Genomic DNA, 24,811 nt, shown 5'->3' on the forward strand with positions numbered 1-24,811 from the left:
AGTTTGTCAGCTGCTCCACCAGAGATAATAACACATTGGATTTGTTTTATGCAAATGTCAAGGACTCATACAGCTCTAAAGCAAGACCTCCTCTAGACAAATCAGATCACAATCTTGTTTTTCTCTGCTCAAAATATAAGCCTCTTGTTCAGATATGACCTGTAATAAAGAGGACTGTTAGAAAATGGTCACAGGAAGCTGAAGAAGCCCTGTGAGGTTGCTTTGAAACCACAGACTGGGACGCACTGTGCCAGCCATATGGAGACGACATCAATGCCATGACTGAATGTGTCACCGACTATATAAACTTCTGTGTGGATACCACCCAATAACAAACCCTGGAAATCAGGGTTCTTTAGGAACCTGAAGAACCTGCTAAACAAGAAATAAAATAGCGAGGGACAGGGAATTATTGAGGAGTGTACAGAAGCAACTTAAAGTCAAGATAAGAGACAGCTAGGAGGCGTACAAGAAGATGCTAGAGAGCAAGCTTCAGCTAAACAATATCAGAGATGTGGGGTCAGGGATAAAGAAGATCACAGGCTTCAAGCTGAAGGAACATCAGACCGTTGGATGGCTGGAGAAAGCCAATGAACTAAACACATTCTTCAATAGATTCAGTTCAGAAACAAGTTCAGCATCCTCCTTTCCTGCTCACAGCCAAACAGACATCCCACCCTCCTTTGATCCACAGCATTTCTGTCAAACTTCAAATGCTTTATCTTCCACCTCAGCCCTAGACCCTTCTGCTTCCACGTTTGCCTTCAACCAAATCAGAAGATGCTGATGCTCCCTTTGCCTCCCCCATCCACCTGTGTGTCTCACGAAGTCAGGCAAAGATGTAACTGGAGAGACTGAATCGGAATAAGACTGCAGGTCCAGATTGTGTCATTCCTAGAGTCCTGAAGGGCTGTGCAGAGCAGAGCAGCTCTGTGGGATTCTGCCACACCTCTTTAATCTTGGCCCAGAAGAAGGTTCCAGTGTTGTGAAAGACCTCCTCTCTTGTTCTGGTACCAAAGAAACTCACCCACCTATTTTACTGATATCCCACATCATAAAGGTCCTAGAGAGACTGCTGTTGGCCCACCTGAGTAAGCAAACAATGAACCATCAGGACCCTCTTCAGTTTGCTTATAGCTGTGGATTTGGAGTTGACGATGACATACACCTGCTTCAACAATCCCACTGTCATCTGGACAAAGCCCGCAGCACTGTGAGGATCATGTTCTTTGATTTCTCCAGTGCACTTACCACAATTCAACCTGTTTTGCTCTGTCAGAAACTCCAGAAGACTCAGGTGTAGACCTCAAAAATCTCCTGGATTAAAGACTACATGACAAACAGACTACAGTTTGTGAGACTGAAGGGTTGTGTGTCTAACCAGGTAGTCAACAGCACAGGAGCACCACAGGGGACTGTACTCTCACCATTCCTCTTCACTCTGTACACCTCAGACGTCCAGTACAAGAGAGACTCCTGTCATCTGCAGAAATACTCGGATGATTCTGCAGACGTGGGGTGGATCAGAGATGGACAAGAAGCTGAGTACAGGAAGGCGGTGGACCGCTTTGTGGCATGGTGTGGAAACAATCATCTCATTTTGAACATGACTAAAACAAAGGAGATGATTGTAGATTTTAAGAGAAACAGGAATAGGTCAAACACTATTTCTATCATGGGACAAGAAATGGAGGTGGTGGAGGAGTATAAATACCTCGGTGTTCACCTGGACAACAGGCTGGAGTGGAGATGCAACTGTGAAGCTGTCTACAAGAAGGGACAGAGCAGACTGTACATCTTGAGGAAGTTTAGATCCTTCTGTGTTAGTAGCAAGATGCTGCATATCTTCTATAAGTCTGTTGTGAAGAGTGTGATCTCTTCTGCCATCATCTGCTGGGGTAGCAGCATCAAAGCCAGGGACTTAAAAAAGCTCAACAAGCTAATAAAGAAGGCTGGCTCTGTTCTGGGGACTCCTCTGGAACCTCTGGAGATCATTGTGCAAAGAAGATTTCTTCATAAAATGAAGAACATTATGGAGAACCCTGAGCATTCTCTTCATGAGACTGTCCTACAACAACAGAGTGTCTTCAGTCAGAGGCTTCTTCAGATCTGCTGTAAGACGGAGCGCTACAGGAGATCCTTCCTGCCCACAGCCATCAGAGTATAGACAGTGGACACAAAACTTTGTGGACTAGCACCAGTAGAACCACCTCCTGATCAACGTGGGTAAAACTAAGGAGCTGGTGGTGAATTTTAGCAGATGCAGACTCACATTGACACTGGTGAACATCCAGGGAACTGACGTTGAGAAAGTGGACTCTTGTACATTAAGTAACTGGTTGTTCACCTGTACAATAAACTGGACTAGAGTCAGAACATTGGTGCTCTTTATAGGAAGGGTCAGGGCAGATCCTACCTGCTAAGGAGACTGAGATCTTTTGGAGTGCAGGGGGTGCTCCTTGAGACCTTTTTTGACTCTGTTGGGCATCAGTCATCTTTTATCGTGTTATGTGTTGAAGCAGCAGCTTATCTACAGTTGAGAGGAAGCAGTTAGCTAAGATCATCAGAAAGGCTAGATCTGTCCTAAGAAAGCCCCTGGACACAGTGCAGGTGGGGGGAAACATGACTCTAACAAAATAACACCACTGTTGGACAATGTCTCCCACCCCATGCATAAAGCTGCAGAACTGGAGAGCTCTTTCAATGACAGACTGCTTCATCCTCGGTGCACAAGGGAGTGTTAACACAGATCTTTCCTTCCAGCAGGTGTTAGACTTTATAACAATCACTGCTCCCAACAAACTGAAAAAAGTGTTTACATCCATGCTGTTATTTGCAGTTTTTCAATTTTTTGTAAATAGTCAGTTACTTTTTTCTTGCACAATTACAAATGTGCTTTTTGTACATTTGTGAATCACACTACTCAGTCACACATTTCATTTAATCTGAATATGCCATTTTAAATAACTTTACAGTATTTTTCTTGTGTTCTTGTACTCATACGTTTAGATTTTAGTTTTAACATTTGCGAGTACTTGTATGCTTCAATTGGCCTTTTACCTTGCTGCTTAAGCACATGAATTTCCTCCCTATAGAAATATGAGGACATTTCTATTATATTCTATTCTGACACAGACCTTTATCTGGCAAATATTGTGTGTAGAGTGTCCCTAGCTTTAACTATGACATTTGCACATTTTGAAATTGAATAAAACAAAAGGTGGCCAAGTTCTACCAGATCAGACAAATTAAGTGGAATTCTAAAAAAAATTAATTAAGTGGAATTGTAAAAAGTTAAGATGCATGGTGAACAAACTTGTGCAGGGACTCAAAAGGAAGTCATGCAGCAGAAAATGATGAAGCTCAAGGATGTATCATCAGAGTAAAAACTTTCCTGCTTTTGGTTTTATGTCTTTAAAATAATGCAAAATCTAGATTTAGGTTCCATAACAACTAATTTCAGTCTTGAATGTATTGTGCGTGGAGATTTCTGTTAAGCTAACGTTTAAAAAAATCTATGACAAACGCCACCTGTTGTTGATAAGGGAAGTGTAGTCAGAATCCCAGTGCTAGTGGTTATTCAAATATAAGCTAAATATTTGCTTATACCACATATGAAAAACTTTAACATAGTGTTACTGAAATTCAGATAGGAAAGCACAAGAAGATGAAATGCAAGTCCAACAATCTAATACAAATACATGGATTCATAGTGCTGTTCTCGGATGTCGAATTTTCCTTGTTTTTTGTCATTTTCTTGAGTACCTCCTGTTTCGGTTTATTTTCACAGAGAGATGTGAGGGGGAAATGGCAGCTTTAGACAGATAAGTAACAATACAACCTGCATGCAGGAGAGAATAACGTGAAGGCAAAGCAATGGTTTGTGAAATGAGCATATTTTTTCAAATAACTGTCTTCTGGACACAATTTCCATTAGTCTTATATGTTTTGTGTCATTTACTAAGCTGTCATATATGCTAGAGCTTTTTAGTTGATTTAAAATAAAGTTCAGTGCCTTCTTCAGCCAACTTGGGGGTAGAACTGGACCAAATGTGGCTAACTTGGAGGAGCACAGACAGTTTTTGTTTTTGCTTGAGTTAGCTGTGGAGTACAGCAAATTAAAGAACTGCCGAGTGCATGTACTGACTTCTGAGAGGATAGTTCCAGACTATCTGCTAAAGTTAGTGATTGGGAAAGCTATAGCCTTCCTTTGTATAAATCTGATTAAACATAGCCCTCCTGAATCCTTTTGATAGGGCTTTATGCATAATCTTAGCAGAACCACTCCAGAGCTTGATAGGATGCAGACAACCCTAGTCCTAAAGCCAAATACAGGCCAGCTTCTACAGCCTATGGCTGCAAACCAACTATATAGTTTTCTCTTTTACCTTTTACGATAGATCTAAAAATGTAGTACTATTATTTGTGGAGAAGTACTGGTATTCATATTCTTGCAAACTGATAATGCCTAATGGGTAGGCCTTCCTTAGGGATAGAGTGTTTCCCTTAGAGATGCTGTCAGACTTTCCTTTGGGGTGCCCCCCAAGGATGTGTGCTTAGCTCCCTCCTCCTCACTCTGCTGGCCCATGACTGCACACCATTGCGCACAGCTCCAACCAATTAATTCTAGAACTGCACCGCTCAAAGTGGCAGAATGTTGGAGTAGCTTTGTTAGTTTGATCCTGACATATTATTTTTAAGAACTCTAATTTCTCCTGTTGCTGATAAAAATAGACTTTTGGAAAATTAACCTCTCTGGTATTGGATGCTGTACAGCTGCAAGCATTTTCGCTAATGCATTTTTAATTTTGGAAATCTGAGATTATGCATAACCATAGCCACTAGGTTGCTTTTATATAATTGGGAGCAGTAAAGAGAAGACAGATGGAGGAAGTTCAAACCATCTCTTCCATTGTTTATGATGGGCAATGTGAGATCATTAGGAAACAAATTGAAATAACAAGCCCTACAAAGGACCCAGCCACTGTCAAGAAGGCAGTATTATGTGTCAGTGATGTGTGGTCAGGGATGAAGAAGATCCCAGGTTTTAAACAGAAGGACAATCAGACAGATTGATGTCTGGACAGAGTCAAGGAACTAAATACATTATTCAATAGATTCAGTTCAGAAACAAGCTCAGCATCCTACTCTCCTGCTCACAGCCAAACAGACATCCCACTCTCCTTTGACCCAAAGCTTTCCTGTTACACTTCAAATGTTTTAACTTCCACCTCAGCCATGGACCCTTTCTGCTACTACATTTTGGTCTTCAACCAAATCAGAAGATGCTAATGCTCCCTTTGCCTCCCCCTGTATGACACCTGTGTGTCTCAAGAAGTCAGGTGAAGAGGCAACTGGAGGGACTGAATCAGAGTAAGGCTGAAGATCCAGATTATGTCAGTCTTAGAGTCCTGAAGGCCTGTGTGGAACAGCTCTGTGAGATTATATAGCACCTCTTTAACCTTAGACTGATCCAGAAGAAGGACCGAGTGTTGTAGAAGATTCCAGGACCAAACAAAACTCCCATATGTCAAAAACTTCTGAGGACTCAGGTGGAGGCCTCAACCATCTCCTGGATTAAAGACTGCCTGACAAACAGATCACATTGTGTGAGACTGAAGGGTTTTGTGTCTATCCAGGTAGTCAGCAGCACAGGAGCAACACAATGCACTGTACTCTCACCATTCCTGTTTGATCTGTACACATTAGACTTCTAGTACAAGACAGACTCAAGACAGACAGGATGATTCTGCAGTTGTGGGGTGTATCAGAGTTGGACAAGAAGCTCATGTGCACCGCTTTGTGGCATGGTGTAGAAACAATAATCTTGAACATGAATAAAACAAAAGAGACTTAAACTTAAAAGAGCTGCAGCCTTGCCCCCCATTATGGTCACATTCTACAGTGGCACCATTGAGAGCATCCTGACCAGCTGCATCACGGCGTGGTAGTGTGCCTCCAATGCTTTTAAAGAGCTCCTAAAGTAAAAAAAATGTTAAGAGTAGTGAGGATGACCAACAGTGAGTCTAAAAGTGTCTTAAGCACTGAAGATGGCAGAAAGACAAAAATATTCTATGTACAAAGAGCAATTAATAGAATGGGATACAGTAAAACAATATGAACACTATATACATAGAAAGAAGATGTAAATGAGATGAAATGGTAGTTGGTGTGATGTAAATGATGATGTCTGTAGCCATAATTTAAATGGCTATTTACAAATTTCATCATCATGACTTAAATATTTCTTAATCCAGTCTAAATTGGCTCCATTGATTACCAGGAGCGCATTTATTTTTTTGTTTTTGTTACAACCAATCACAGCTCCCAAAGACAGTGTCACACCTAACAAAGGGGTCGACCACACCTCCTCACTAAGATAAGAATTACTGTCGCTCTCAGCAGCTAGCTGAATCACTCTGACCATTGCCATTATGCAGTCAGTCCTTTCTTCATCCATCTCAGTGTGGTTTGGCTCATCCACAAAACAGGACAGGTCCTGATTGCAATGAACAATCAGGGCTGCAGAGAGAATCATCAGGACTGACCTTCCCTCTATCCAGGACTTATACAAGTCTAGGGTCAGGAAAATTGCAACTAAAATTTCTGCAGACCCCACACATCCTGCACATAAACTGTTTAGACTTCTACCTTCAGGCCAGCTTCAAAGTGTCTTCAGAGAGAGCAGCTTGGTCATGCTGACTGAGTTGCACTAACCACACTAACTCTCAACACACATAAAAATGTATTTTCATGTAATATGGGTCAGTTGGCACTACAGAGCAGTTTGCCCAAACACAGAGGCAGTTTTTTTCCCTCAGGATGTTTGTCTGATGAACACTTGACAGTCAGAGTTCCACAAAACCAATATGCATTGATCTCACATTATCTTGTCTTGTAAAGACACTTGTGTTTATATGTACATTTAAATATATTTTTCTATTTCCATTTATTATATAAATAAGAAATAAATAAGAAATAATCTTCACTGAAAGCAAATTGTACCAGAGTCAAATTCCTTGGTTGTGTGCAAAAATTTTGCAATAAAGCCAGGAATAAATTCAATTCAATTTAGAAATACTTAATTAATCCCAAAGGGAACGTAAATGTTGTTGTAGCTCATATCATGCAAGTTTAGATGCCGTTGTAGAAACTGATGGCTGTGGCCTGAGTACAACAGTGTCTTCACACAGAGGCTTCTTCAGATCTGCTTTAAGACAGAGCGCTACAGGAGATCCTTCCTGCCCACAGACATCAGCATCTACAACGGTTCTTTGAAGAAACCTGCATAATATGAGCTACAACAACAATTAGTTTCCCTTTGGGATGAAAAAAGTATTTTTGAATTGAATTGTATACCTCCTTGTTGTCTGTTATCTTGATTATCTTTATTACAGGTTGCCTCTGAACAAGGGGCTTATATTTTGAGCAGAGAAAAACAAGATTGTGATCTGGTTTGCCTACAGGAGGTTTGCTTAAGAGATATATGAGTCCTTGACATCTCCATAAAACCAACATTTTGTTTTCACAGGTAGAGCTGCTGACAAACTGTTGAAACATTGGGTGTGTAACAGAGAGTAAAGTATGGTTCAAATCACCAGATAATAATAGAAAAGCTTTGGGGTGTTGTGACTGTGGCTTAGCAACAACTGAGCTGATGACATCACTTGCAGTGATGTCATCACTCTTTTCCCAACAATCTCACATTGCCCACCATGATTGATGGAAGAAATGGTTTGAACTTCCTCCTTCTTTCTCTTCTCTTTGCTCCTGCTCTGCTCCTTTTCAACTCATCAGGGATTTGGGGTTGTAGCTGAAGTATTATTTGAGCTTTTGATATTTTAAATCATGTGCTCCCGGTTGTAAAAAACAGCATTGTTGCCATTGTTATGCATCATAACAAATGTATAAAATTTATCATCAAAAGTCCTTCCAGCTGCACAGCATCCGATACCTTAGAAGATAATCATTCAAAAAAATCTATTTTTATCCAACAAAGAGAAAATAGTTCTTAAAATTAATATATCAGAATGAAAAATAACAGAGCTACTCCAACTTGCTGCCACCCTGAGTGGTGTAATTCTAGAATTTTTCTGATTCTTAAACTAACACACCTTGGCAAGAATTATAGGCTAAGTTAGGAGCCAGGACCTGTCTGCTACATACTTTACTGCTACTTTGATAACTTCTAAATGCAATTGGTTGCACTGGAGTTAATTTAGAGGTATAACTGTGAAGGGGGCTGATCGCAAATATACACCACACTTTGCAAATTCTTATTTGTAAAAAAATTGGAAACCATGTTTTATTTTCCTTTTTACCACAAACAATGCTCTAGTGTTTTTGGTGTATCACATCATATCTCAATAGAATACATTGAGGTATGTAGAACAAGAATACTTTTGCAAATCATTAGGAATGGGCTCACTTTCCAATATAACTAATACATACTACAGTCACTTTCCAGTTTAATTTTTGCATTGCCTAGTGTCTATATGTGTATTTCTATCGAATTCAATCTTTCAGTTAATCAATTTTTAGTAGTATTCTTTTATAATTGATCAATCAGTCAATCTTTATTTGTAAAGCACTGTCATACAATTTGAGCCACACAAGATGCTTGATGCATTATTGCTTATAATAGGTTACATAGAAAGAGCATTTTATGCTCATTTTACAAAATTTGCTGAAAAATGCTAAAAAGAGCATTCTGTTTTGCATAACATAAGGGTAAGAAGGGGCTCTAGGAGCAGGCCAAAAAGAGGCATTAGGTTGGCTTCACAGTAGATCAAGGTCCTGAGTAAGTGGCTGGGACGGGCCTGGGGCGCCTAGCAAGACGCTGGCACAGCACGGCTCCAGTCTGCCAGGCCTCAAATTCAGAAGGGGAGAAAATGAAAAATAACCAACCTTCTCGCTGATCTGAGTGGTGACATTTGAAAAGTAGTTTAGATGATGTTGTGTAGTGACGATTGAGGGATTTGAGCAAAAGTAAAAAAAAGGACAAAATTAGGAAGAAAGGAGAGGACAATGAGAAACAGAGTAAAAAGGCAAAAATATTCTAATTTCAAAATCTTAGAAAAATCACATTTACACATATAAAGACTTTTACACAAACATTTTTACACATATATACAGACAGACAGGCACAACCGGTCAAACGTTTTAGAAACACTTTCTCACTTAATGGGTCTCTTTATTTTTATGGCTATTTACATTGTCTTACCAAAGGCAACAAAACTGTGAATGAACTCATATGGAATTATGTAGTAAACAAAAAGTGTGAAATAACATTTTTATGTAAGAATTATGATTATTGATTAATTAATATTCATCAAGAATTATAATTTAAAAATAATTTATAATTTGAAAAAAAATTATTTCTTAACCAAAAATCATTACTTACGAATAGAAATCAGAGATGTCCTCTGGTGTTGTGATTATGGGCTAAAAGCTCTTTAATAATTACAAATTATTAACCAAAACTACGGTGGCCGGGGGGTGCAAAACACTTTTACGAGTACCGAAACAAATTTACATTTTAGAAAACAAATTAACATTTCAGAAAACAATTTAACAAGATGCGAAACAAATTTACATTTCAGAAAACAAATTTACATTTCAGAAAACAAATTTACATTTCAGAAAACAAATTTACATTTCAGAAAACACTTTTACATTTCAGAAAATCAACCGGAAAGGGAATGTACCAACGCCGAGGCTGACCCAGGGGCTGCATCCTTCGAAGGCCGTATTTGTAGGCCGATTACGTTACAGCGCAGCGACAAAGGCTGTCCCAATTCATGAATCATTCCGAGCAAATGTGGCCGACAAATGTGTCCTTATTTTGCCCGATTTGAAGGATGGGTCGTGAGGATCCTTCACGGCCCATCATTTCCCATCATTCATTGCGGGTCGAAGCGGATTGGTCAAGCAGGGGAAGCCATGGCGGACCATAGCAACAAAAGCTGTGAGTAAATTGTGGAAAATTACACTTTCTGTGACACAAATTAACTTCTACAATGTTTTTAGTGCGGGAATATAACTATGTATACGTGAAATATCTGCTTGATTTATCTAGACATCGCTTAATTTCAAACGAGTTTTCTGTTCCCGGCGTAGTAACCGGCTCGCCTCGCCAGCCCTACCGGTGGTGAGGCGAGCTAGCCCGGTAGAGATCTGACCGGACTATCGGCACTAAGCTCCCGCTGGCAGTCATCACAGTGAACGTTTAACACAAGTGATTTCTAACAGTTTATGTTATTATTTTAATTGTTACTGAAAATCGATTTAACATTTCAGGTGATATTAAGGTTAACCAGAATAAATGGACAGTTTTATGTAATCCAACTGTATCGCTGGAGAGTGTGATTGAGAATAAATAAGCTTTTCAATATTAATTTTTAATAAACAAATGTGCTATATGTTTTAAAAGTTTATTTATAATTCAGTTAGCATTATAATTTCTGATTCCAGGTAAACCCGACGAGGAATACACCTCCAAATGTAAGTGAATCTCAGTAAAGAAGTGAAAAGTTTGAAAGAGCTTGTTTTAGACATTTGCATAGAAATATTTTAATATTTTCTTCAAATTAAGACAAATGTAAAATTTAAAAAGGCTTTATTTTTGCTCTGATATTAAGCAAGATGTTTTTGTTTTTTTTTTGTATTTTCATATTTTTTTTAGGTACAAAGGAGCAGACGGGGTTTATTAAGCTCAGGGGTGAGAACCACCACCTTTTTACTGGAGCTAAAAACTCAGCCACCGTGGCTTGGAGGTACAATAACAACATTCTTTGCAGTCAGTTTCTGTCCAGTTTCAATAACTCCTATCTTTCTAACTTTCATAAATATCCATCCAGTGATTAACATACTTCTTTCGGTTCAGGACAATTCTGGAGAAGATGGGCCAACAGGGGAAGGTCACCCCCTTGCATGCCGAGGGAGATGGAGTGTAGACCAATGAGAGAGGAAGGCAAGTAATCAGATGGAAGTGGTAACAGGTGTGCTGGCCAGGTGAAGGGAGCTGAGGAAATAGGTTGCTATGGTAACTAATGTGAGACAGAGGCATTGGAGAAACTAAACTAGACATAACCTACAAATGAAAACAAACCTGAGGGTAATAAACCTAGAAGCTACAAAGGAAAAATAAAAATAAACTCTAGGAAGAACTAAACCAGAGGACATGGGGAAAAGCTAGACTCAGTAAAATAAACAACCGGGTAACAATAACAAAGAGGTCTAAGAACAAAGGGGAAAAAGAACTAGAAGAAGAATGCAGCAAGAATAAATAAATCTAACTAACAGTAAACAAGCACAGAAACACCAACCGAGAAACTAAACTAGAAAAAACAAAGAAAGAAAATAAACAAAGAGAACTGTAATAATAATAATAATAACCAGAGGAAACAATTCTAAGGAATAAACAACTGAGTTAAATAATAACCAAAGGACCTAACAACAAGGGGAGAATGATCTACTAACTAAGGGAAATAAACAAAATTACTAAACAGAAACACATGAAAAAAGACGTAACTGGACAAAGCAGGGACATGAGGAACTATACTAAGGAACAAGGCTGGGAAAGAACAACTAATATTAAGGGGAACAAGCAACTGGTAAATCATAACAAAAGGTGGTCTAAAGACAGGAGGGAAAAACTAACAAAAATAAGTACAACACAGGAGTAAATAAACCTAAATGAACTGCTCAATCAAAAACAAACACAAAACCCAAACAAAGTCCAAAATGGCAGATCCTGACAGATACAACTCACAATAAGCATAAGATTAAGCACAATAAGCATGGATTAACACAAATTACAGCTGAAACAAAGGAAATGATTGTAAAACGCCACCAGGAGGGTAAATCAGCACAAAGTGTAGCACTGAGTTTTGGATGTTCCCAATAAAATATCTCGATAGACCAAGAGATCAAATCCTCAGGACTGAGATCTCCAATTCAATTCAAAAAATACTTTATTAATTGCAAAGGGAAATTAAATAAAAGTAAAATCCTTGACAACAGAAAATGCCAGTAACAGTAAGCAACTCTACATGTGTATTTTTGATTTATGATGCCATTCACACCATTCTATTCTATTCTAGCCTCCGTTTAAATTCAAAATGCAGATGAACAATGCATTTCAAAAGCCTCACTTTTGTAGTTTTTTCATGAACATTTTGCAAATGTTCAGTTTAGAAGCTGTTTTCTCTTTATCAAGGAGAAAATAATTAGGAATTAATTATATTGATAATAAGTGGTACAATCTTGGTCTGTCTGCATACGTTGTCACTAAAACGGCGCACAAGAACTAAATCTGAAATGAGGAGAAACTAAAGGATTAAACTTAACAGAGGACAAAAAAGCTTAATTATTAAAACATATTCACCCTTTCAGCACAGAAACAAAGACATTTTTTGCCTATATGTTTTACCTTCAAATAAGGTACCTTTTATTCTATTAAGTTGTATTTCTAATATTTCCTTCTTCAGCCTGTCATTTACATTCAACTGCAAATGTTTTATGTATGTATCTATTTAGATTCTCAGTAGATATAGACAAAAGTATCACTATGCTGTTACAGTGAGAAGAACCTGTGGGTCTTTGGCTTAGGCTTTTCTGAGTCAAAAAGAAAAGGGAAAATCCCAATATGTAGACATTTGTTTTGTAAAATAAATTATTAGCTTTTATTTTCAGATGTATTTAAAATCAATGGGTTATTCCATTAATTAGCAAAAGGAAACACATCTTACAGCAGTATGTACATGTTAACAATCATGCCTGTTGAATTCCTTTTCCACACTTTAGCCATTGCTATATTTTGCAGTACTCCTCTCTAGTTTCTTCTAAAGTTTGAAAACTTACGAAACGTGTCTCTCTCCAAAACTCCTTGTGTAATATCTACTGTAATTTTTGGGGTTGTTCCAAGGTATTTGTCTGTTAAAGCTTTTCACTTTTGTTTCATATGTTCAGTCCATACATGAAAAGCAATTCTCTAGTTTTGAGGCTACCTTATAATTAAACACATTATGTTTAATTTGCCAAGATAAAACAAAGATGGAATTAAAAGGAAACTAAAACAGAAATCTTGAATCTTTTAATGAAAAATCTTTGTGACTTTGTCAACATGACATTTCAGATACTTTCTGGCAGTTAAAGTACATGATCAAGTTGTTGACCTTCAGAAGAAAGAAAATGGTATAGGACAGCTCTAGTAGAATTTTATAAATACACTCTTGTAAAAACAGATACAAGGACCACACAAGAAGAAACCACAGCAGGTTCAGACAAGTTTTAATCACAATGTAGACTAATTCAGACTACGAGTGAATGGTACTGGGAAGGGGAAACTCAGAGTGGGGAGTAATCTTACCTCGGACATAAAGGTTAGCAGGGCTAGAAAAGCGAGTACCAGCGCTGTTGACAGCTACACACTCAAACTTTCCCTGGTCAGACTCATCACTATTTTCAATTTGAAGCGCTCCTGAGAAGAGAGGTCAAAATATTATAATTCCGACCTGCATTGCAAACTGAAATACATGCACATATGTACACAGACATTCACATTAAAGTTTAAACTTTGGTACCAATTGTCAGGACATGAAACACATAGGCATTTGTCTAGGTATAGCAAGGTTTAGCCTATTGATAATATTAAATCACAAGAACACAATTTGTTATACAACAGCTTGAAAAAAAATATTTGGTCTAAACACTGACTAAAAATGTTTTTCAAGTAGTGTAGCTATTATGTATTTTGTAAACTGTAAATTGAACCGTAACACAAAAAGACACGACAGTTAAAAGCCTACATCAAACATTTCCTTTAGCAAATCTCACTATAAAACATACTACATTTTGCTTTATCTGACACATTTTACATACATTCTTTCTAATGAGTTCTACCCAAAGGGAAAACTTACCCGACATCATTTTAATATTCTTTCATTCTTACAAAATTAACAGTCATTTTACAACAACCTAAAAGTATCTGACTGAAATAGTTGAAAGCCAGAAGTCCAATTGGGGATTTCTTTTATTTCCAGTGGCATTTGTGTGCAGATTAAAAGTGCCTGCACAAGGAAATTTCCCACAATATAAATACTGAATGAATCAATTAAGTTTAAGTGATGTAGCACTTCCTGAATTTGAGGCAAATTCAGATACAAAGTGCCTTTGCGACAACAAATTATTAAATGTAGCTTTAGATTCAATTAATGATTCAAGGTAGCCATCACAAAGCTCTAATATCAGTTTCATTGAAAATTTATGAGCACATCAAAAAAGAATATATATATATATATATATATATATATATATATATGTATATGTGTGTATATTTACTGTATATATATGCAGGCTGTCCAAAACCCTGGACTGCCTGTCTTCTGTCAGAAGAATTGGTCCAAAACTACAGCTAACTATTGCGAGATGTTTGTAGAGGGATACCCAAAATTATACTAAATACTAGGGAAATATTCTTCTGAATTTGAAGAAAGTAACGCTTTCTATTAAAAAACATTAAAAAAGGATCTCTCGTTATTCTGGCATTTTGCAAATAGAACCCTAAAACAGGGAATGTTTTATCTGACTTTATGCCAAAAGTTGAGAAAAAAATGTTTGCACATATGTTTTTATACAGGGTAGATACAGGGGTTGGACAATGAAACTGAAACACCTGGTTTTAGACCACAATAATTTATTAGTATGGTGTAGGGCCTCCTTTTGCGGCCAATACAGCGTCAATTCGTCTTGGGAATGACATATACAAGTCCTGCACAGTGGTCAGAGGGATTTTAAGCCATTCTTCTTGCAGGATAGTGGCCAGGTCACTACGTGATACTGGTGGAGGAAAACATTTCCTGACTTGCTCCTCCAAAACACCCCAAAGTGTATCTGGTGACTGTGCAGGCCATGGGAGATGTTCAACTTCACTTTCATGTTCATCAAACCAATATTTCACCAGTCTTGCTGTGTGTATTGGTGCATTGTCATCCTGATACACGGCACCGCCTTCAGGATACAATGTTTGAACCATTGGATGCACATGGTCCTCAAGAATGGTTCGGTAGTCCTTGGCAGTGACGCGTCCATCTAGCACAAGTATTGGGCCAAGGGAATGCCATGATATGGCAGCCCATACCATCACTGATTCACCCCCATGCTTCTCTCTGGGCATGCAACAGTCTGGGTGGTACGCTTCTTTGGGGCTTCTCCACACAGTAAAGGTGGACTCATCAGAGAACAATACCTGTTTCACATTGTCCACAGCCCGAGATTTGCGCTCCTTGCACCATTGAAACCGACATTTGGCATTGGCATGAGTGACCAAGGGTTTGGCTAAAGCAGCCCGGCCGTGTATATTGACCCTGTGGAGCTCCCGACGGACAGTTCTGGTGGAAACGGGAGAGTTGAAGTGTACATTTAATTCTGCCGTGATTTGGGCAGCCGTGGTTTTATGTTTTTTGAATACAATCCGGGTTAGCACCGAACATCCCTTTCAGACAGCTTTCTCTTGCGTCCACAGTTAATCCTGTTGGATGTGGTTCCTCCTTCTTGGTGGTATGCTGACATTACCCTGGATACCGTGGCTCTTGATACATCACGAAGACTTGCTGTCTTGGTCACAGATTTTCCAGCAAGACCTGCACCAACAATTTGTCCTCTTTTGAACTCTGGTATGTCACCCATAATGTTGTGTGCATTTCAATATTTTGAGCAAAACTGTGCTCTTACCCTGCTAATTGAACCTTCACACTCTGCTCTTACTGGTGCAATGTGCAATCAATGAAGACTGGCTACCAGGCTGGTCCAATTTAGCCATGAAACCTCCCACACTAAAATGACAGGTGTTTCAGTTTCATTGTTCAACCCCTGTATATATCTGGTTTCAACTGTCTGTTCACCCTTATGCATTGCTAGGTTCAAAATAAGGAACTCTGCAAAGGTTTCAAACAATCTCTAAAGGCCAAGCTTGTAATATTTTAATGTAGTCTTGACTAATGGTTCTAAAGGCCATATTAATGTTTTTCTTTTTTTGTTTTTGTCTTCCTTTCCCAATAACTTTCAGTCCAGAACCACAATTGTTCATAGTCTGTCAGTTAATTAGGCCATTTAACTCTGACCTATGAATGAATTAAGCCGAAAAAAACCTTAGACCTTTGAGGTAGTTTTCATCACAGAGACACAATAATTTCTATGAAAGTAAAGGAAGATTTTAGTTTTCGAATTTCGAAGCTTCGAATTGTTGAAGCGCCATCATCTGAAAACTGCAAAAATTTTAACATGAATTAAACAAGGCATGGGGAAGACAATGTTAAACCTGACAAATTTCTAAATACAATATTGAAATATAGCATAGCATAACTTTAAAAATAACAAAAGAGCAACTGCAAAGAAAAAGGGGAGAATGAATGAATCGCCTCCTGAGCAATGGTTTACACATAGCCCTGCTTAATGTCTGTACAAACTTTAGCCCACATTTAGCACAAGCAGCTTGGCACTTCATGCTTGGGATTAGGTCATGTATTGCTAATTATGACCTGTCCATCTGGTTTTTCAATTTATACAGCCATGAATAGTGTTTGGCATGTTTACATTTTTAAAGGGTGCTAGACAAATAATTCACATTTTTATTTTTGATTGAGAGTTTTGAATGTTGAATGTGAACAACTATAAATCAATTACAAATACTTTGTAAATAATTACAAATTTAGATAAATATATGGGGTTATAATAAAGGCTTAATAAGATCATACCATATGTCAACTAAGAAAAGGAGAGAGGAGATGAGAAACTTAAGTTTGACAGCATTAATTCCAAAAGGAAAATACTAAAAGCCATGCACTAATATAAAATAAAACAAATCAATATTACGCCATTATGCATTTTTTTAAAGCAAACAATCAGAGGGTTTTGTTAATGAATCAAGGAAGGTATTGTTTTAATGTCTACAGTACCAAGTACTGTGGAAAGACTAAAAGTCACTACTCTTTAAGAACCTATAATTCCACCATAATAATTAAGGGAATATCAGTTTAACAAGAGCCCAGTCCATAGCTGTATGTAAAAAAATGAAGTTAAAAACAGTTTATAATTGTAAAACGAGGAAATCATAAGTTGATTTAATGCAAAACTCTGCAGTGTTCTAAGTGGAAGTAAAAAGAAAATCGGTTTGCATTTGTTTATTAATTTTACATTTTGCATTTTCAGTCACTTTATGTGACCACAACATGGGTCAGAGATGAGAGGAAAGGGAAGGGTATTCTTCAATAGTAATAATTTTCTATCATCTATCAAATCACTCAGAGTGCTTCCAAAATACATTTTCTTTTTTCCGGTATGACGTATTTCTGTTAGGGGAATTTATTTCTGTCTAGTGTGTATTAGACAACAAAGCGGTTGCCCTTTGTTTTAATCTTACCATAAACCTATTGGAAACATTGTGTGCTGAAGGCAGACAATGTGTCAGAGCAGGCAATGAAGACAAATAGGAGAAAATGAGGACGAACCGAAATGAAGAGGAGGAAGGCAATGAAAGAGGAGTGGCAGTGACAGAGACAGGAGATGTTTTGTGACATTTCTTTTTTTACCTGGAATTCTTACCTCTTATTGGTGTACCACCTGTGAGGTATTTTAAATGTAAATAAGATAAAGAACCATTAGAATTAAGAGAAAACAGAAAGCAGGGAAAAGAGAAAAAGACAAGAGCAGCACGTAAACAAGAAGGAAAAGCAAGAGAAAGCTCCTAGCCTTATTCTTCAAAAAACATTTCATACAAATTTACGATTTATATTGTTTTACAACAATTCATTTTTTAAGCAAAAAGAAAAAGAGGTAAGTATCAGCAATGGATGCAGTACAAGTTGTATAATGTCTATGACTTTTTTGATTTGTACTTCTGTTTTGTACTTTGTCTTTTATGACAGGCTAGGATTCTGTTTTGAGTTTAAATTAATTTCGCGGTCTATAGTAGGCTAAACGATTCTCCCTGTAGGTCCGAGTTCTTATTTTGTGGTCTGTTTTGTGTACAAAACTGTTTTTCATTCCTCTTTCCATGCCACTTCTGTTTCTGTATTTCTGTGTCATCTTTGGTTTTGGACATTGAGTCATTTATGTCTTGTGTTAATACTAGGTGATAACTGCTCTGGGTTTGTCAGTTTTTTGCTTTCCATTTTATTTTATTTTTTCAGCTCTGTTGGGCCCCAGTCATGGATTAAATCATTGATGGAACAGCAACTGTACAGAATCAAAGGCTGGTATGAACCTCTCTGCACCTTTAATTACACCAATCTACGTCTAACCCAGCTGAGAAGAGGAGGAGTCATAGCCGTACTCCCCTTGACGTCATTCAGTCTAAAACACCTTGTTCAAACATGCCAGTCTCTTCCACCCAGACCTCACCCGAGAGCTGGACAGGATGAGGCACTGCGCTTGAATGTCTCCTTGATGGGAAGATAGTACTCTTCAACTTGGATTCAAAGTAACTACAATCTAACGGTTGAATACTCACCAATCAAGAGCAACCACAAAGTTAGGTATGATCTGCTGGATCAAATAATCTAGTGTTCATATGAGAGGGGTGATTAAGACAAGCCTGTCAACAGCAGAGACCCTGACTTCCAGAACGTCAAGTAAAGCAGTGTCCCCCACGACGTGGAGAAAAAGGGTTAGGGTCCTCTTGGGACTGCAGTACTGCACACTGGTGCAGCGGGACCCCGCTGCTAATTAGAATAGCTGCTAGTTCCCTTGTTCTACCACCATAAGGCTGGATCAGACCGGAAAACTTCGCTCCTCAACTTTATGCTCTAGGACATCCCTTCTTCAGAACGGTTTACGTAAGAGATGGTGTGTGGGCAGAAAAAAATAATCTGATGATAAAATAATCCAAATACTGTTTATTTTATGATGTTTGCTTCTGCTGTTTGTGTTGAGAAAACTCAGCTATTTAAGTGCTAGCAGGCTGTCTGTTCAGCTAATGTAAACAGACTTCTCAGCTATGTGGTGTCGAGGTAGGAAAACTTTACTGGCCGTCCGTTAATTCTTACATCACTCCTCACCTCTCATCGACTCTTTTTATTTGGCACCCCAGAGGACAATCCTCAGTCAGAGATCAGTTGTACGTTTCCACAAGTTTATTAAAACCAATCTGAATTCAGAGAGGAGACACCACACTTACACGGGTACCTGGAAACGTCTGTGTGTTGTCTCCTTTGGAGGTGCACCACAATACCTATATATACCCCACGCTGCTATGCAGTACACATACACAATCAGTCTGTCTGTGGGTGTCTCCCAGCAACAGTATAACTTGTTCCTCATGTCCAAATAAGGAGTGCTTCTGGTTACTTTCTTCTGGTACACTTGTCTTTCCCCTGTCTCTTTCATCCTCCATCTATTTACGACCTTGCCCTCTCTCTGCCCTTTCTCCCTTGTCATTCACCAATTTATGACCTACATCTTCTTTCACCCCCTCCGGTAATCCCCTGTCGTTCACCAATTTATGACCTTGCATTTTCTATGCTTCACTCCCTAAGCTTGACTCCCCTATATCTGCACACAGGTTACACACATAGATATTTTATATTCTACTGTGGCTAGTTATTTGTTCTGTATTGCGTTTTAAAACTAACTTTATTTAAAAGGTGGTTTTAATCAAAAATTGTCCATAATGCGCCGCCAGCGCTTATGCGCACATTAAGTTGTATATTAATAGTATTTTAAGGTGTATGTTTGACTGTGAAGAAAAGCTACAAGTTTTCCTTTGTCAACTACAACTGCTAACAGCCTGATGCTACTGCCAGGAAAGTCAGAGGTTCACATGTGACTCATTGCCATTTTAGTAGTGCGTTATGGCTAATGATAGCTAGTTAAGAATCAACTGTCCAGAAATGTTATTAGTTTCCAACACCTAACAGACCAAATTGTTATTTAATTAAATATGAAATAATATAATCAAAATAATGACAACAGCTCCTTTTGCTATTAGATTTCCTCAGTTGTCTATGTCCTATTGTCTTCCATTAAGTTGTTTCAGTTACTAGGTCAGTATTCCTAGATTCTATGCTTGAATAATCTATGTTATATATCTTTCTTGTTCAATTCTGTTCACTTCACTGCTAGTTCTGCTAGTCCTTCCATGTTGCTAAACCTGGTTTTTGTTTTGTTCCTGTTTTCGACAAGCCAGTTTGGACATTACATGTATTCTCAATTCAGACCAGTATGAGAAGCAAAGTGAAAGTGTTTCTTTTTTCGACTAGACTATACTTAAGGCGATTATGTGAGTCTCTTATATGATACTTGTTACCCAGTGCCAGAGAGCTTTACACAAGGTATTTAACAAGGCATCAAACGGCCATCCACCTGACGTGCATCTGATTATTTACTAAAATATGGAACCTACACTATATCGCCGCCACCAAATCATAGGATTTTGGTATAACAATCACTTCCATGGCTGCAGGTGTATAAAGTTACACGAGGTGAAACTATACTGGCCGGCACAGAGTCCTGACGTCAACCTTTTTGATCACCTATGGGATGAATTGGAGCAGAGGCTGCAATTCTGGTTTTCTCGTCTAACTATGAACACACTCCTGAACCTGAATAGATAAAGTTGCCATTGCTGGACCAGTAGGTCCATCAAAAAATCATGTAATAATAGGATGTCATCAAAGTTTATGTACATGTAAAAGTAGACAGACAAATACTTTTGGCAAAATAGTGTATTTTAATATAGCCATTCTTTCTCTTCTTTATTGCTACCTGGTACTGTTTGTACTTTTGATTATAACTGTCCTTAAATACTGTACTTAAATTCACGTTTTCTAATTAACTCCGTGGTAACTGATTTCCTTTTTTAAAATCTACATATTGTTTTAATAATTGTAATAATTATTGTAAATCATGTTTGTTTTGCATGCAAAATTTAATGTTGTGTTACTGCAACCACATAATTTGCTTCAAAGATTAATAGTGTCAGGATTTGGGTTTGTGTTTGTGTTTTTGTGCTTGCTACATGTGCTCATTCTCAGGTGGTGCTGGAGTTCTCAGGTGTACTGGGTGACAGGTTCGACTTATGACAGGTTCGACTTATTTCACTGATTGCCAGGAGGAGTACTTAAGCAGGAGGCTGCCAGCACTTCAATGCGAGTGTTTTGCCACAGTGGTACAAACTCTAGCCACACTCCAAGTTATGCTTCGTACTTCGACCTCGTTTAACTTTGTTTTTTGCTCCTCTGCAGATTTTGAAAGCCTAAGCTTTGGATCTATGTCACTGAGTTTTCTGGACTACGTTTCTGAAAGTTACTCTGCATGATCAAGCCTGTCTTCGTTCTGAGGATTCCTATCATGTGATGGCAGCTTTCTGTCCTCTTCGTCTCCTGAGCCAAGCCACAAGCGTACCCTGTCCACCCTCCAACGTAAGCCACCGCACATTGAACTTGTTTACTGTAACCTGAGCTCCACAGAACAGCACCAAGTGAACTCTCTACGGATATACCCGCTTAAGACCTGGATCCTCAATCTCATTCCTCTGGCGACCTGACCATCATAACTCAGTAAGCCAATCTCAGTATCAAAGTAACTATTTGTTCTTAGTTTCGTTTTTTCCTTCCGTTACCCGTACTCATCCATTCTCTTTCCTTCTCTCCTTACAGTGAGATATGCCCGTTCCGTTCCTGACTATATCTTCAATAAACAATCTTTATTTTACTTCCTCCTCCTGAGTGTTCTCTGTATGTGGGTCCGAGCTATTTCGAACACAATGACAGAACACTCGCCAACAAGACCTAGCAGAAGCACTCAGGATAACTCCCTCTGAACAGGCTAACCAGATCCAGTTTCATGAATCCTCTCTTCGTTCCTTACAGAACAGCAACGTCAAACCAACCAACAGATAAAACAGATCGCCACCATGTTATAACAAACGCTAGGTACTTCATCAATCACTCCCCCAGATGGCGCTTCTGCGTTTCCGGAATCCTTTCAGTCACCCCATTTTCGTGACGTCACATCCCCTAGTCTGGAGAAATTCGCTGGTGAGGTAGGAAATTGTGGGGGTTTTTTTTTGCTTCAGTGTTCTTTGGTGTTTAACCGGTCCCCCCACACTTTTCCTCATGATAATGTAAAGACATCATATATAATTGGATTACTGACCGGCAAAGCTTTGCAGTGGGCTGAAGCCGGTTTACCTGATTGCAGGGAGTTCGGTTGTACTTTTGATGACTTCATTAAAGAATTTAGAAAAACTTTTTCACCTGTATTAGACAAATCCAGTGCTGGCTGACGTTTAAGGGCCTTAAAACAACGTCACAGACCCATTACTGAGTTTTCTATTGAATTCCGTATATTGGCAGCTACATCTGGCTGGAATAATGAAGCTCTTAAGACGACCTTTTTGCATGCCTTAGACGATCCACTAAAGGATGAACTAACTATGGTCGAGGAGCCTCCTACTTTAGATGAGGTTATTTCATTAGCAACCAGGATAAATAACAGAATAAGAGAAAGAAGAAGAGCCCGAGCAGAAAGGTAATACAGGTCCTTCTCAAAATATTAGCATATTTCAAGTCTTTTATTGTCTTAATACGGATGATTGTGGCATACAGCTCATGGAGGTCAATCTGCCTGTGGCAGTGCTGAGGTCTTATGGAGGCCCAGGATGCTTCGATAGCGGCCTTTAGCTCATCCAGAGTGTTGAGTCTTGAGTCTCTCAACGTTCTCTTCACAATATCCCACAGATTCTCTATGGGGTTCAGGTCAGGAGAGTTGGCAGGCCAATTGAGCACAGTGATACCATGGTCAGTAAACCATTTACCAGTGGTTTTGGCACTGTGAGCAGGTGCCAGGTCGTGCTGAAAAATGAAATCTTCATCTCCATAAAGCTTTTCAGCAGATGGAAGCATGAAGTGCTTCAAAATCTCCTGATAGCTATCTGCATTGACCCTGCCCTTGATAAAACACAGTGGACCAACACCAGCAGCTGGCACAGCACCCCAGACCATCACTGACTGTGGGTACTTGACACTGGACTTCTGGCATTTTGGCATTTCCTTCTCCCCAGTCTTCCTCCAGACTCTGGCACCTTGATTTCCGAATGACATGCAGAATTTGCTTTCATCCGAAAAAAGTACTTTGGACCACTGAGCAACAGTCCAGTGCTGCTTCTCTGTAGCCCAGGTCAGGCGCTTCTGCCGCTGTTTCTGGTTCAAAAGTGGCTTGACCTGGGGAATGCGGCACCTGTAGCCCATTTCCTGCACACGCCTGTGCACGGTGGCTCTGGATGTTTCTACTCCAGACTCAGTCCACTGCTTCCGCAGGTCCCCCAAGGTCTGGAATCGGCCCTTCTCCACAATCTTCCTCAGGGTCCGGTCACCTCTTCTCGTTGTGCAGCGTTTTCCGCCACACGTTTTCCTTCCCACAGACTTCCCACTGAGGTGCCTTGATACAGCACTCTGGGAACAGCCTGTTCGTTCAGAAATTTATTTCTGTGTCTTACCCTCTTGCTTGAGGGTGTCAATAGTGGTCTTCTGGACAGCAGTCAGGTCGGCAGTCTTACCCATGATTGGGGTTTTGAGTGATGAACCAGGCTGGGAGTTTTAAAGGCCTCAGGAATCTTTTGCAGGTGTTTAGAGTTAACTCGTTGATTCAGATGATTAGGTTCATAGCTCGTTTAGAGACCCTTTTAATGATATGCTAATTTTGTGAGATAGGAATTTTGGGTTTTCATGAGCTGTATGCCAAAATCATCCGTATTAAGACAATAAAAGACCTGAAATATTTCAGTTAGAGTGCATTGAATCTAAAATATATGAATGTTAAATTTTCATCATGACATTATGGAAAATAATGAACTTTATCACAATATGCTAATATTTTGAGAAGGACCTGCCTGTATTTTCACCCCCAGTTAAGGAGTAATTCTCCATCCGTTGTCAAGGCCTCATCACAACAATCATCTACGAACCCGAGCCCATGCTGTTAGGAGGAACCCACTTATCTTTTCAAGAAAGACAAAGACGAAGATTTTCTAGGCATTGTTTTTACTGTGGTTCCGCAGATCATTTTGTAGCAACCTGTCTTGCCTACCCTGGCCCGTTAAAAGACAGGGTCCACCGGCTTTGAAGGGGGGGTTGGTGGACCAAGCTCAGAATAGTAAAGCCCCCAGATTCAGCTTACCAGCGACTCTTTTAGTGGGTCAGCGTACATTGACTATCTGCACTTATAGACTCGGGCAGCGAACAGAATCTCATAGATCTGGATTTGGTAAACCAGGCAGGAATAGAAGTGGAGTCCCTTGAATCACCACGTTTAGTTTTAGCTTTAGACAGAAAGAGACTACAACAGATAACACAACAAACCAAGCCAGTGGAACTACTGTTATCTTGCAATCATAGGGAAGAAACATCATTTTTTATATTTCCAGTATCTCAAGGTTCTCTGGTTTTAGGATTCCCCTGGTTACGACAACATAACCCACATCTAGACTGGTCAAGGTGTCGTATAGAGTCCTGCTCCGCTAACTGCCATTCATCTTGTTTAAGATCAGCGTTCACACCAAATCTACCCCCACAGGCTAGCACTGAGGACGAAGGAATCGATTTGACAGAAATCTATGGAAGACCATATCAATGATTCTTTATCAGCAGGTATTATTCATCCTTTCTCATCACCCCTAGGGGCGGGTTTCTTTTTTGTAGGGAAGAAGGATGGTTCATTGCATCCCTGTATAGACTATAGGGGTTTAAATCAGATCACCATTAAGAATAAATGCCCACTTCCCCTCATCACTTCTGCTTTTGAATCCATTTAC

The 24,811-nt window shown here is 39.1% G+C and overlaps 1 protein-coding gene across 1 annotated transcript in view; it reads right to left on the reverse strand.

The window, feature by feature from the left end:
- ptprfa (protein tyrosine phosphatase receptor type Fa) overlaps positions 1-24,811 on the reverse strand; it is a 351,241-nt gene that overhangs the window by 197,948 nt on the left and 128,482 nt on the right. Inside the window, exons 6-7 of the mRNA XM_047374177.1 lie at positions 17,605-17,622; positions 13,373-13,483 (exon numbers count right to left, since the gene is read on the reverse strand). Of these exons, the coding sequence (XP_047230133.1) occupies positions 13,373-13,483; positions 17,605-17,622 (129 nt within the window). The remainder of the gene's footprint in view (positions 1-13,372; positions 13,484-17,604; positions 17,623-24,811) is intronic.

This window comes from Girardinichthys multiradiatus, chromosome 9, assembly GCF_021462225.1.
Source record: "Girardinichthys multiradiatus isolate DD_20200921_A chromosome 9, DD_fGirMul_XY1, whole genome shotgun sequence".
NCBI lineage: Eukaryota > Metazoa > Chordata > Actinopteri > Cyprinodontiformes > Goodeidae > Girardinichthys > Girardinichthys multiradiatus.